This window comes from Trifolium pratense, linkage group LG1 (genome assembly GCF_020283565.1).
Source record: "Trifolium pratense cultivar HEN17-A07 linkage group LG1, ARS_RC_1.1, whole genome shotgun sequence".
Lineage (NCBI taxonomy): Eukaryota > Viridiplantae > Streptophyta > Magnoliopsida > Fabales > Fabaceae > Trifolium > Trifolium pratense.
Genome location: NC_060059.1, coordinates 30,762,635 through 30,778,260, shown reverse-complemented (window position 1 = coordinate 30,778,260; position 15,626 = coordinate 30,762,635). Strand labels below are relative to the sequence as shown.

The 15,626-nt window shown below is 32.0% G+C and overlaps 1 protein-coding gene across 2 annotated transcripts; it reads right to left on the bottom strand.

The window, feature by feature from the left end:
- Positions 1–1,921: 1,921 nt before the first annotated feature.
- Positions 1,922–9,113, bottom strand: LOC123903091 (serine/threonine-protein kinase 38-like). Of its 2 annotated transcripts, none has more exons than XM_045952979.1 (14): positions 8,808–9,113; positions 7,511–7,923; positions 7,031–7,205; positions 6,743–6,826; positions 6,425–6,666; positions 5,899–6,118; positions 4,815–4,894; positions 4,646–4,730; positions 4,143–4,274; positions 3,935–4,048; positions 3,793–3,840; positions 3,273–3,357; positions 2,441–2,494; positions 1,922–2,320 (listed from the first exon to the last, which is right to left on the bottom strand). In XM_045952979.1, the coding sequence occupies exons 2-14, from the start codon at positions 7,708–7,710 to the stop codon at positions 2,214–2,216; spliced, it is 1,626 nt and encodes a 541-aa protein (XP_045808935.1). In that variant the 5' UTR covers positions 7,711–7,923; positions 8,808–9,113; the 3' UTR covers positions 1,922–2,213. The 2 variants fall into 2 exon arrangements, with proteins under 2 accessions (XP_045808935.1, XP_045808927.1); XM_045952971.1 differs by lacking the exon at positions 8,808–9,113 and adding an exon at positions 8,337–8,672.
- Between the last annotated feature and the right edge of the window lie 6,513 nt (positions 9,114–15,626).

Sequence of the window (15,626 nt, the reverse complement as noted above, 5' to 3'; positions counted from 1 at the left end):
ATTAAGAGTATTCATGTTTGATCTCTAACTTGAGCAATACTTGAGTTAATATTTTTTTTTTGTCAATATACTTGAGTTTTTTTTTGTTATTTTTAAAAAATATGACAGTAAAAGATAAATAAGTAACAAATAATTTAAGCAATCTTAAAAATTTGGTTTTAAAGATAAGATATAACAAAAAAAAATCATAAATTAATATATTAGTTTGTTGAGATATTTATACTACATAAAAACTAAGGAATAAAATATATTGAAAATAAAAAAAAAATAACAAATTTAAAAGTAAAATGTACATTGATATATTTATGGCAGCTCTCGGTCCATCATTCTTATTAGATGGGAGCACCCTCCTATAGATACTCTTAAATTTAATGTAGATGGAGCGCATAGTAAAATGAATGGTTTTTCAGCTTGTGGTGAATTGCTTAGAGATTATCGGGGTAGTCTTATTCATGGTTTTTTTTTTGTAAACCAAAGGTATCCTTCGCGCGCAACTGTAGAGACTAATCCCCTCGATGTAACTGAGATCCATTTAAGGGGTTGACATCTCCCAACAAATGATTCTCCATACGCACCGGCGGGAATCGAACCCAGGACCAAGGTCTTATTCATAGTTTTTATTGCAACCTTGACCGTAATAATTGTCAAGTTGCTGAGATGTGGAATTTATGGCTATTTTTCATTGCTTGTTTGTTGTTTGCAATACAGTCTATAGTAATTTTTTTTAACTCAGTATCCAATCTAAAAACGATTAATTCATGGTGCTCTATAACATTTTGTTTGAATTTGATTCCAAATCTATCTTGGAAGTTACTTGTTGAGGTTGATTGCGATGTAAATCTCACATTGCTAAAGAGGGAAAAAAAAGATCAAAGAAATTATATTGGAAAAGTCTCACATTACTTAGAGAAGTGAATGGTGGAGGAACTCAATGATATATATATATATAAATACATCAAGTTCCTTTTTTAATAAACCAAACACTAGCACCTAAAAACACTTTAACTTTCATAGTTTTCTAGATTTGTTTTTTCCGGACATATGTTACGAAATTAGTTTCCTTAGTCTGTTCTCTTCCAAATATCCTTTGTGAATGTAATGAGTACAAATAAGCTTGAAAAAATTGAGCATGATTTGATCTTGGCAACGTGCATTTCTTAATCAGTTTTTATGATGTTCTACTTCTAGGAATCAATTGTTTCTTTAAGAGGTCTTTATCAACTCCATTTTTTTTCATCTTATTGATAAAAAAATAGTAATAATAAAGAGAAAGCTAAATGTAAAAATAAAATAAAATAAAAAATCATTCATAGTATTACCAAAATATAATAATTAATTGTGCAGGAAAGTTGTTTGCGGGTTGAGATTAAAAACTTGAAAAAACACGAAAGAAAAAAATTAAGCCCAGAGACGTTTAGAAGACATAGACATTGTACTTCAAAAATAATATCATGAACTTGGAAAAATTGCAATGAAATTCAGACTTCATATTGCATGATGTGTTTTTAATGAAATTACTTAATTTACTTTTATAGAAAAATACAAAATTATAATGAATAAAAGTTTTAACTCTTACTAGAATAATTCCTCCGAATTATCAGTCCCTTTCCACTGAAAACATGAGGATTAAGACCCAAAAAATCAAGGGAAAAAATTGCTAAAATTCAAAAGTAGGAATTGCTTAATTTTGCTTTTATTAAGAAAAGAAGAGTTAAATAGAAAACTATGATGAGAGGGGGAAAATTCGAACAATGACCAAAACAATCTTTAACCAGATTTACTTACTTTCTGGCCAAAAACCGAATTATCAGGGTCTTCTTCCCCTAAGAACAAAAAGATGGGAGAGAATGTTATCCTACAAACGAAATAACCAATCTCTATATATAGCACAAGAATGTGCATAAGACCAAAGGCAAAAAAATGAACCAATAACAGTTACAATAAATTAACTTATATTAATATGTTGTAGCTTAACAAAAGGTGAATTAAAGAATATACACCTTAAAACAATTTCTCTACACAATAAATATCCCAAGTCAGCCAAAAAAACCAGCTATCCAAAACCAGAAGTTTGCAGAACCTTGGTTTCCAAGAAACTATAGAACCAAACTAACAAAGAATGTACCGAAAAAAGAGTAAAACAATCAGAAGTCATCATCATCAACATTTGGTCATGGTCTACTAGGAAGAGCTGTAAGATATATTAGTTTAGATCATTGTGATACATTTTTCTCTGGAACTTCCATCTGAGGAGGTAAGAGATTTAAGAAGCTCCCTCTAACAGGTTGATTAGAAGAAGCCTTAGATGATTCATCTTCAGCTGTATTAGACAACAAAACCAATTTAACCATATCAATGATATCGTCTATATTTTTATTTGATAGAAATAGAAAAACAGATATGCAATAAAGAATAGGAAAAATAGTAAGGATGTTCATACCAAATAAGGACTTAATTGATGGCCTTTTAGGTTTTGTCTTCTTCCTCAATTCAGCTGATAAAGTAAACAGACATAAATTACTTGTGAAAAACATTGCAACGATGAATGTATTACACATAGCAGTGAATTAAAAAAAAAAGTAAGATGGTTGCTCTTCACTCCTACTGAATTGCTCACACTAGAAATTTCAGAAAACACGCTACTAGAAGATATCTCTTACCGGGAGATATCTCCCGGTAGATGGGGGGGACATGTGGGAGATTCTGATCAATTTAGGGGGAGCGAAGAGCAACCATCAGAAGGTAATGCATGCAAAATAAATAAATAAAAGGTAAATGCATTGAGTTGTTATATCCTCTCTTGGCTTTAGACAGGTTTACCGGCACAATCTTCAGAAAAATCAGGGTCTATAACTTCTCAATGCATCAACATCCAAAAGTAGATACTATTACTAGATACTAATGTTTGTTTCTCATATAAGCAACTGTAAATAATAAATATTCATATGAAACGGCTCAGGAGTAACATGACTTTTTAGAAAGAAATCCATCCGCCCATTTTTTCAAGACATGTTAAATTCAAGGGCTTACTAAAAATGGGCTCAAATAAGCACCATTTACTTAAGGAGACTGTAAAATTAGAAGCAAGTCGAAAGTTTTTTTTCCATGGCAATTAACATCTCGCTAAGAGTTGTACTATTGAGATGTCCTGACGTACAATATGAATATCATGACTATGAGATGAAAGTGTTAAATAAAGCAATTATTACAGACACATGCGCACAAAGAGAGAGTGGCATACAGACACATTTATATTAGAGAGATGAACTTACCAATTCCAGGTATTACATTTTCATCCACAATTTCATAATTCTTGTATGTGTAACCAACAAAGTTAATATCTTTAGATGGAAGCATCTGCGACAAATAAATGACACCGCTTTAGTAAGAAATCAAGACTCCATGCAAACACTGCTGTAAACGACTTTTAAATCAAGAGAAAATTGTATTCACAGTTATGGTTATAAAGCTTCTGTCGGACTCCAGTTTCATACAAAGTAAATTCCATTAATGTTAGAATATAATAAAGTGTCTTATAAATTAAACATACTAAAATATTCTAAGTTGGAATAAATTGATCCAAAATAGAATAAAATCCATAACAAATAAATATCCAGTGCTACAAGCTCCAATCATGGCATGTCTAGGAAAAGAGTCAGAACAATTGTCGGTCTATAACAGAAAGCCTTCTCTTGCACTTGTAAAATGCATTTTCAAGCGACCAATTTAAACAATCCAAATAGAAAATCTTAATTGCAAAATTGAAAACCAAAACTAATAACAAAAACCAACCTTTCTCCATGGCCCTGCCTTTGAGGAAGGTTCAGTTTGCTTGTCCGCCTATATATCATATCATAAATAGAGCATAATATTATTCCATGACAAAAAATAATCAACTCATCTATATATGTACATAAAAAAATAGATAACATACCTCTTCAAATTTCTCAAAATTTTGAGTATCTAATTCGTCATTGACCTCAGGCATAAAAGCAGCTTTCATTTGGTACAATTTGTCCCACTCAGTACCTTCAAACCATGCATGAGCCTGAAATAAAATGATAAACCATTTATTGGTTAAGATGTTACGGTATTCCGAGTAAATTACAGAATTTAGAAGAAAACCAAACACAGCACAACACCTTTATTTCATCAGCTCCTTTAGTTCCAAGCCTCTGCTCCACATTGCATAGGAGTCTGCAAATAAGATCCTTTGCCTCTGGTGAAAGTTTAGCTTCTTCCGGAAATTTCAAAGTAGTTCTCCAATTTACTATCTGCATATAAAAGGAAGACGAGAGAATATTACCATTAGCAACAAAGAACAAATATGATACAATAAAAAGGAAATATTTTTCTGGCAACATGTATCTAAACAAGAAGGGAAAAAGTAAATAATATATATAACTTGTTCCTAAAATACCGATAATCAATAACTGTGCATTCCTGATAAATTCAATAGTTCTACGCCTCTTTGAACTCTGTGCAGTCTGTTAGATTATTTTTATTAAAAAAAGAAAGATGCAGCCACACTTTTAAGTTAATCCAGAGCTACAAAATGTCATGCATGTGATAAAAAAAAAAAAACAAATTCTGCTAAATGATTCATAGCTATTCATCAAAATGTGATTGAGAGTCTGGACATTACCTTTCTACAAGTTGCCATTGGTTCGTCTGAATAAAACGGAGGATACCCAACAAGCATTTCATACATTATGGCTCCTAGAGACCACCTGGAAGCATTGACACAAAATCAGAATATATTGAAGAAATGAGTACAGGAAACAAGCAGTCAAAAACCATATACTATTTTATACCAGTCACATTCCACGCCATATCCTTTCTTCAATAGAACTTCTGGAGCAATATAATCCGGTGTTCCAACCGTAGAATAGGCCTACAGTATTGCAAAGAAAGAAAAGATTAAAATGCCATCAATGATCAATCTATTGAAGATCTGCCATACCACCATCAGCAGGATAAAAAACTTGCCAAAATCAAAGTAAAAACTAGTGATCACAAAATTTATATGTTGCAATTGTAAGGTTTAAGGTAGAGGAGGAGGAGAAGGGGAGGAAGAGAGAATAGATTCCAAATGACAAGATAGAGATTTAGGAATATTGGCGGTAACCAGAAATGTCACTGGACATGCCCTCCTGTGTATGCTGATGAATGTTGGGAGAATGACGTGGCATAAACAGGCTCTAACAGTGCTGCAATTGATCTGGACATGCCACCGCTGATGACAGCAGTGAGTTAACAGATGCACTGAGAAGTGCAGGGGATGGATAAAGGGTTTTGGAAGGAGAGTGCAGAAATAAGGGCAATGAATCTATAGGAAGGAAGTCTAGGTTTTTGGTGTCCAGAATTTGTGCAGAGTGAAAGGGATGGAAAAAATCATGGCGGTAAAGCGGATAACCATATTTTAGGGAACTCTAGTGATACAAGAGAGATTATTGAGGATGGCATTTCTTTGATGTAACGTTGAAATTATTAGATGTAAATGGTTATTAGTGTCACTTTAATAATAATTTCCCCCTTCTGCAAAATTTGAAATAAATAAAAAAATCCATATGGTTGGAAAGAAGATGTGATCCCTAAAAATAAGATAATTATCCATGTATTGAAAACTTGACATAATTATCCATATATCGAAAACATGACATAATTATCCATACTTATCTATTGGGGACCAAAACGGCACAAGTAACATCTTTCACGGTCCAAAACTGTACGTTTACTCCCACAACTGTGGTATACCTTACAAGGACCAAAGTCCAGACAATGTCAAAGACTAAGGACTGACTGTTTATTTTTACTGCAAAAAAGGTGTTAACCTAAAGGTTCATAGGGAATAAAGTAATCATGCTTATTTATGAATACGGTTATTGAGAGACTTACTAGCATTCTGCGATTTTTCTGCCAGTGCTGCAGTTGCTCCTGTTGTGAGCGCTTAGGAGCTGAAGGACGTCCATCACTTTGAAGGAGTCCACTTCTGTTCATACCAACAGATAAGTCTTTTTCCTGAAGGTTACTGCAGTCCAGCGGCTTACATAATCCGAAATCTGATAATTTCATGTGACCATGTTTATCCAGCAGCAAGTTGTCAGGCTTGATATCTCTGCAATGGAATTAAAAATCAGAATATCAAATATTTCTTGATCAACAAGAATACTTCTGTAAGATTGGTATTCAAGATCCATGCCATAAAACCGGTGAAGCATTGACATAGAAACCGAACATGACACCGGTAGTAATTTGAGAAGATCAATTAATTGAATGTGATCAGATGTGTCGGTGATGTGTTTGTGTCGGATATTGATGTGTATCGAACATCGGACACACTTTCGATTAGAAGTGTCGGTGCTTCAGAGCATAAAACTAAATATACTACCATTTGGTGTTATTATGTAAAGCATAAGCATACCTATGAATATAATTATGTTTATGAATGGACTCTATGGCTAGAACAGTCTCCCCGACATAGAACCTAGCTTCATCTTCAGTCAGTATATCTTTCCTCATCAGCAACGTCATCATATCTCCACCAGGTAGATACTCCATTACGAGATATAAATACTCGTCATCTTGAAAGGAACAATAAAGTTTTACAATGCAATTGCTATCAACTTCTGCAAGAAGGTTCCTCTCAGCCTTGACATGTTCAACCTAAAAAACATAAAAGCATCCAATAAGTAAAAGAAAATACTATTTATTTTATTTAACAGTGTGATAATTCCAATACCTGTCCTCTACGAAGCATCTCGGATTTCTTAAGCTTCTTCATAGCATATACATGACCAGTTGCCTTCTCCCGGCAGACTCTAACCTATCAAAAGATGAAATTGCAAAATCGTAATGGGTAATCTGATCAAATGTGTTTGAGAAGCATTAAAATATTCTAGTTACAGATGTGGCAGAGATGTGAGTTATTTATGCAGCAAGAAAAGAGAACAATAAAAAAAAAATCCTCGCCAAAAGAGGCTATGCAATAAAAACCAGTTTACTTGAATGTGTATTAGGAAAAGTATACCTCTCCAAATGCACCTTTTCCGATCATAGTCAGGGGCTCAAAGTCATCGGCACCCATCTTATGCCGCTGAAGGCGCATGATTTCTGTCTCCTTTTTCTCCAAATACTTAAGCAAATTGTTCTGCTCTTGCTCGGAGACTTCGGCATCAGCCAATTTCTTTTCTAGCATATTACGTCTGCAAAGAATAATGAATTTAGAACTTACTACTAAAATAAAACAATTTCCATTTGCAGAAACTGGTTGCCGTAATGTACATAATGCTACAAAACAAACCATAAAGGACATAATGTCAAGAATGCCATACAAAATTATATTCCAGAATCCAATGTCAGACAATAAGGAAATCATTTATTTTGATCTGCTTAGACATGATAAAAATCACATAAAAATAACTACTTTATATGGTACAATGCTATTCAATACGACAAATTGACAATAACATTAGATTGGATCGTAATCATGAACCAAAATATAAGTTACCTTTCCTTCCTCTCCTGCAGGCTCTGCATCTGCTTCTTATAATGATTTTCTATGTAATGCTTTGCAGCATCAACCTTCTGTTTCGTTACAGTTGAAGGTGGTTCTTCGCTTATTGGGGGTTTAGACCCTTCTTTTGCCTTGCTTGCAGCTTCCTTACTTTTTGGCCTGAACTTACTAAACCAACGCCTTGTAGATTCCATTTTTTGCGTTCACCTCTACAAATGTTGTGTTATATCTTCTACTACACCAAACAATGAAGACTATAGGTTTCACTTTCGCCAAATACTAAAGATTATAGGTTTCACCGAATACTAAATACTATAGGTTTCGCCAAAGAAGGATCTCATTTTGCCATACATGAAAATCGAGGTACTGTTGTTTTGGAGGAATCCAAGCCACATCGATTGTAACTTCTGTCCAATGAGAAAAATAAATGACAACTAATCAGCAAAATTTAAGCATCATCAACACAATTATTAGTCAATCATAAGCAAAACTTCATTATATCATTTTTGTATTGGCGTTGCTGATCAGTTACTAGCATAAAAAATTGATAGCATTAACAAATGAAAACCAAGCAAAATAAAAAAACAATTTAAGGACTCATTTGCTATGAGAATCAAGTAAACCAAAAGGGAAACAGTTTATCATAATCATTCCGATTTCAAGTACATGATTTGCCAAAACAACTGTTGTACTAAAAGTAAAAACTGAAAACCAAATCAATGGTCCCCATTTTGCAACAAGATTTCAAAAGCTTCCATTTTTCCACACAAACAATGCTTAAAACATCAAGGTTTGTATAAAATAAAGGTCTGCAAGCAACCTTTATCAGGGCTGTGATAAGGGTTTCTGATGTCTTTGCCACCATGCTCGCGGTTTAAAACCTTTCAAAAAAAACTGATGAAAAACAGATGAACCACTCACTATGCAGTACAAAACAATTAAAAACTTCAAGATTTCTACCAAATCACACAAACTAAAACAATGGAATTAAAACCATAACACCAACCAACCCACCACACTAAGATTCAACAATTCAAATTGTACATAAAAAAAAACTCTTCTTGGCATAAAAAAAGTACAATCTTTTCAACAACAAAAACATCTATAACATAAAAGGAAGAAAAAAAACAGCTTTTTTTCATACCCCACATGTTCTCACCTAACACAATAATAGCAATTAGACCCCATTTAAAAAACAACCAAATCCAAGTCAAAACTAATCAAAAACAGTAACAAGAAACTAAAAAGATTATAAATTTGAAAAAAATAAACAAAAGGGTATCACAAAAACCTTGAATTAAGATGAATCTGATGGTTATGGTGAAACTGAAGAAGTGTGATGATTTTGTTGTTGTTGTTGTTGAAGAGTAAAGTATAATGAAAGAGATGATTAAGGTTGTTGTTGTTGTTGTGATTGTGACTATGATGTTATTATGTTGGGAAGAAAAATGTGAAGATTATTATGAACAAATTTCATTCGCTGGTTTAGCTTTTTGGTTTTTGTTTTTGCTTTGAAAAGTTGAAAGCATATTAATTAATTAATTAAAATGAAAAACGCGTTTTTACGCGGAGTCACGCTAATTTCAACCTTACCCAAATTACGGACAATATTTTATATATAATTTATATTTTTTATTGTGCCACTTATCCAATCCAATAATAACGTGTATATTTTTTCTATAACAAAAAACATAACGTATATATTTTTTGCGTAAAACAAAAAAATTGTCCTAAGACAAAACACTTAAAATTGATACAGAATTGACACTTAAATTCAGGCAAGTGTCAAAATTCTTTCTCCTAACAATATTGACATTTATCAATTGAGTTAGGATTTACTTTTTTTTAATTTTTATTTTTTTATATTAACTCTTTGTTTCGTAGATGAAGAGGATCGATAATCATGTCTCATAATTGTTTCTATCAGAAATGGAACTCGGGTTCTCCCGAACGATCTTTCCTAGGAGGCTCATTAACCACTTGAACCCACAAAATATAATCAAATATTTTCATTTTAGATTTATTAAATAATTAATGTATCTAATATAATCAAACAATCAATTGCATCATTGCTCATCAAAATAAAATATTTGCCGCATTTGCTAAACATGCAAATATATATTTGGATTTAATGAATTTAGATGAAGATGATCTTTTTGTTGGCAATGGAACTCATGGAAATAATGCAAATTATGGTACAAATGTGCAAATTATGGTACAAATGTCTGACAAGTAATATTAATGACTTTGGAATGTAAAACTTAAATTATGGAAAATTTGATATTTTGTTGGCACTTTTAAGTTATTAGAACTTTAACCTTTTGGATGTGCGATAAAAATTTAATATTTTGTTGTTATTTGGAGATACTCATATGCTATGTTTGTTTTTATGATGAAACAATTGATACTTACAAATGAATTTTTAGTTTGGTATGAATTTTTAAATTAAAAATTGATAATACAACACAATCAATTTAATATGCACTATTTATATGAATACATTGTATTTGTGAAAATATTAAAAATTTAAAAAATATTGGGACGGAAAGTAAATATTCTATCACAATATTGGAAAAAACAAAGTACCATATAGGGATGGAGTGTGAATATATGGTCACTGTATTGAGACGGAATATAATCATTCTATCGCAACATTGGGATGAAATAAATAAAGATGTCTAAACAATTACTCTATGCGCGCCACAATATAAGTCGTTTTGACCATATTACACAAATTAAGAAATGTAATTAATGTTGTATGAAAAAGAGAAATTATGAGTTAGTTTACAAAACTATCATTTGTTAAATATGAAAAAAATAAATTGAAGAATTGAAATAAGGGAGAATATTAAATAGTTAAGGGTATAATAGGAAAAATAACATTAAATACTTCATTGGTAATGCAAAGTAACTTATAATTTGGTACAATTAATTTTCTTCCACAAAGTGACTTATAATTTGATACGGAGGAAGTAATTATATTTCATCCTAGATTCCGTCCCAAAATTGTGATGGGTTTTCTGTACCAATATATTTGTGACGCACGAATTGCAACAAAATAATTTTGTCACAAACTTCGTCCCATATATGAATTGGGAAGAAATAATTTTTTCTAGCAGTGTTATATAGCATCATATTTTCTAAAGTCCAAATACCAATAAAAGACACGCATCTTAACCAAAACATATTGTAATAAAATTCAAGGAAACAAATGGTAAAAAATAGCGGATAGTTGATAAGTTAGCTTATAGCGAATGGACTTGTAATAAATAACTTATAAGCTAACTAATTGAATTTGTAGTGTTTGATAAAATTAACGGTTAAACTAGCTTATAAGTATGAAATGACATAAAAAATATATGTTCAATTAATATTTAATTTTTTTTCAAGTAAGATGACAGGAGCAAAATTGAAAGAAAAAAAAAATTATAAGCTATAAGCTACTCGAAATAGCGTTTATAAGTTAGTAAAATAAGCTATAAGCTCTTTTCGAAAAAAATTTAGCAAACATATATTTTTGGGTGATATGAGCTTATAAGGTATAATCTCAAAATCTGGTCTTACCCAACATAGCCGAAATCTTTCTAGACATCAAATAAAAGTTCAAGCGTCGTTAAAATCTACGTCTTCTTCATCATCACTTCCTCCACTGCTAGATTCCTATTCATCATCCTCTCTGTCTCCAACATATTTTTGATCACCAAATTCATCATCCATTACTACCACTGCTTTTGTTTTTGGCTTAGATCTAGATGAAGAAGGTGGAGGTGGTGGAGGCCTATATATTTAGGTGTTGTTGCCGAATTTGGATCATCTCAAATTTTTCTCTCACGTTTTCTCTCATTTTTTTCATCTCTCAATAACCATTCATTACTAGTGTCAATATCACCATCCATGACCACAAGATCAATTACATCGTTGTTGTCAATGTTTTTTCAAAGTTTGGTTATACTTGTACTTGATAAAAACTACTTCTTGCAACTTCTGATATTCAAGCCTATTTATTTTCTTTGAGTGAATCTATACTATAATTTTAATGTTAGTTTAAAGGGTTAAATATGCATAAGGTCCTTGCACTTACGAGTCATTTGAGTTTTAGTCCCTACATTTTAAAAACATTTCGTTTTGCCACTGTACTTTCATTTTACTTTAAAAATGGTCCCCGGACCTTTTTTTTGTTGTTGAAATGACACATTTTTGCTGATCTGTCACTGTTGACTGGATTTTAGAGTTGATGACTAATTTAATTTTGCAGTGAATCAATCAAAATACCCTTAAATAAGTAATTTTTTAAAAGTAAAATAAAATTGACACATCATAAAAAAATGTGTCACTTCAACAAGAAATGGGTTCAGGGACCATTTTTAAAGTAAAATGAAAATGCAGTGGCAAAATGAAAGGATTTTAAAATGCAGGGACTAAAACTCAAATGACACGTAAGTGTAGGGACCTTTTGCATATTTAAGCCTAGTTTAAATAATAAATATGTCAAACTATCAATTTAAAGAACTTAATATCAACTACTTACATATTCAAAAACACTCAAATTTTGCTCAGACTCTGATGAGTTACATGTCAGACTCAATATTTTAATATCAAGAAGCAGCAAATTTGGTGTTTTTCTCGATACCTCTCCCACCACTTAGTTGCAATTAGGGGTGATTGTTGAAAGTACAAAAGTAAGTTTTAGAATTATCGTCTCCACAGGGACTAGTGTGATATTAAAAACCGTTCAACAATTACCATAATTTTAAGTGAAGTATTTAAAGTTTGTTTTGTTGTAAAAACTTGCAAAAGCATATAAATGTAAATAAAAATGTGATTAAAGATTCAGAGAGAAGAGGTTGTCGGGATTAGACTTCACTCTTTCACTTATATGTACGTTTCTAAAACATTCATATATATTTTAACTAATCATCAACATATCACGTATTGCTCACGGACGTTTCTGTGTCCAGATAACGACAAGAATCACGTTATACTTATTAATCCTCGATGTCTCGATTGGATAATTAATATAACGGCTAAATTGTATTATTTAAACTCCGATGTCTCGAAACATTTGAATAACACAACAGCATTAAGTTTCAATACAAAAGTGAATATTAAAAACCTAAATCTATGTCTAGAGTTTTAGGATTTTTAATAAATGATTATCTTTTCCATTTGATTCAAAGTGAAATATGTCTATAACAATTCAAATCTTAAAGATAAACATGCAAATCAAAGATAACACTAAGTTGATGATAAATTAAAACATATATAACATGATTAAGAGTTGTACATATTTATGAATGAGCTACACCTAATCCCAACAACAAAAGATTTAGCCACTCATTGTCATGGTGGTAAACTTACAAATGTGGAAAGAGGAACAAAGAGTGCACATCAATCCCTTGATCTCTCAAGTTGGATGGATCCACCTTCTCTTGCCTATGACCTAAGCTTAATTCTAATTTAATTGCTCTGTCTTTGAACTCTCTGAATTCTCTGGTGTCCCTTTTGTAATGAGAGTGAATTGCTATTTATAGGCATCAAGTGGTCGCTCAGCCACCACCTGGTCGCTCAGCCATCAACTTGCCTTGGTGAAGGGGCTTTCTTGACACGTACAAAAGTTGAAGCTTGATGCCCAAGATTTCCTTTAAATTGGTCGCTCAGCCATCACCTGGTAGCTCAGCCACCAGCCTCTTGGAAAAAGAATTAAATTTTGCTCCTCTTTTAATCATGAAAGCTTAAAAAGCTAGGATTAGGACATAAAACATCTTTAGTTAAAATGTACAACGTTTTGGGGTTTTAACTATAAATATCTTTGAAAATAAGTCGATAATTGCCTTAATTGAGTAAGAATTTTAACTACTTTTTGGCACTTATCAACTCTCCCCAACTTAGGACTTTGTTTGTCCTCAAACAAAAGGTAATATCACAATATAGACAAATTTAAAATTTGCAATCTCAAGAGTGGGTTTGTAATCAATCAAAGTTTTGAAAATCTTCTTCTTCTAGCATAAGTAAAACAATGCCTACTAAAGACTAATCCTCAAAATATTCAAAGAAACAAAGCATGATCATGAAGTGATTGCTATGCCTAAGCAAAATTCTCAACATTCTTATCAAACAATTAAGATTCAAGTGTTATCACAAATTTCTCACAAATATATCACTCAAGGGTAAGTGTTTCACTCCATCCAAGCAATGTGCATGCAACAGTTTAATTCAAACATTTATCCAAGCAATATCACAAAACATGCTATCAGTCGTGGATCACTAAGGACTTTCTTAAGCTTGTAATGGGGCTAGGCTACAAGAAATCTTTGTTTTTCTTTGGATTCAAAATGCCTTAAGGATAAGAGAGCATAATTCTTGAGAATTTCATCACATAAGCTATTCATCCTCTTTCACATTCCCCATTCTTTCTTTTGGTAATTCTTTTTGTATGCCACAATCTTTTTTTTTTTTCTTTTTTTTTTCTTTTTATTTTCTTTTTTTTTTTTTTTTTTCTTTTCAATTTGAATGACTTCTTTTGATTGTAACATCTTTTTCAAAATTCTTTTTCTTTTTCACAATCACCATTTTCAACTACTTCTTTCTTTTTTTTCAAACAAACAAATAACCTCTTTCTCCCCAACTTGTTTTCAACCCTACTTAAATTCAATGCTCAATCATCCTAAGACAAGGGTTAAGTCATTGTTTTTCTTTATTGTGGTTCAAGGGTTCAAAATCAAACAAAATTTCAAAATTTTTGGCTCAAGGGGGGTAGCAAAGGATCACACTAACTCACAAGGTAGGTTATTTTGGCTTAAGTAGTTACCACTCAAAAAGAAACAAGGCCTTGATCATATCCACAACATCAAACACATCAATGACAGCAAGATTAAGTTAAAATCAAATGAGCATACACAATTGTCGACTCTCAAATATTTATGTAAACAATGGAAAGTTCACACATTCTCACCCGACTAGATTGGATAACACAAGCTTCAATCATGTTTAACAAAAATAATGAGAATCATCTTAGGACAAACAACACACCTCAAGAACATGTTAAGTTCCTAAGCATATTTCAAACATTAATCAAAAGTTGACATAAAGTTCTACAAATCAAAATTATCATGCTTGATCATTTGATTTTACAACCCATCCTCTTGATTCACTTAAAATTTTAAAGCTTGTTTCTAACATACATGCATAAATTAAAACTATTTTTACTTAGAAATTTAAACACATGCTTCCAAACTATTTTACAAAGATATTAAAGTTCACAAAACCATACATGCTTGTCTTAAACCAAAACATTTTTTTCAAAGTTCATGCATCATAGGTTCACCAAAACATTCTTTTAGAGTGCATGCATCAAGAGTTTTGTTTCAAAAAGTATACCACATATATCACAAATAAGAAATAAACGACTGAAAGATTTTAAAATATCACTCTTTTTTGGCGAGTTTCAGTCGTTATCTGATCTCCTCTCAAAACTCATCTGAGACTGAAGTATGGTCCTCTTCAGCCATCTCGTCATCGCTTCCACCCCTGTTCAAAGAATCCATCATCTGCCTCAAAGTCGTCTGATCATCAATGTCAAAATCACCAGGATCATCAAATGTGTTTGCTCCACTTCCTACACCTGCACCTGTATCTCCCATATTAGCATTTGTACCTGAGGTGCTACCCCCTCCTGGAATAAAAGGCCTGTCCCCAGGCCACTGAACATAAGTGGCAAACTGGTCTGGAGTCATGACTGGCTGCACAATCAAATTGAAAAACAGAGCAATATCAAACAAAGTTACAAATAAGCACCCATTTCATCACAAATACGCAATTAAATGTTTGAATAAATCACAACTAAGTATGTAGAGCTACATGCATTTCTCATGACCTTTTAACAACTTATGGGTAAGTGATTTTCAAAGGTTTTGCCAAAACATGTACAAAGTGTGATTTCTACCTTAAATTTGGATAAAAAAAAATGGGTATTTCCTAAGTAGAACATGTAACATTGAAATGGTTTTGCCCCTTTCTAACCCTAACCTTCAAGATTCAAAATTTAATTTTGAAGTGAACATACCTTTGAAAGATGAACTAAAATAAGAATAGAAGGTGTGGAAGAGATTGC

What these genes read in the sequence shown, in the direction of transcription:
- LOC123903091 (XM_045952979.1), bottom strand. Translation starts at nt 7,710, where the DNA reads ATGGAATCTACAAGGCGTTGGTTTAGTAAGTTCAGGCCAAAAAGTAAG. An exon ending in TATGGCGTGGAATGTGACTG is followed by an intron (nt 4,731 to 4,814) that starts GTATAAAATAGT and finishes CAATGCTTCCAG; the next exon opens with GTGGTCTCTAGGAGCCATAA. An exon ending in ATCAATTAAGTCCTTATTTG is followed by an intron (nt 2,321 to 2,440) that starts GTATGAACATCC and finishes TGTCTAATACAG; the next exon opens with CTGAAGATGAATCATCTAAG.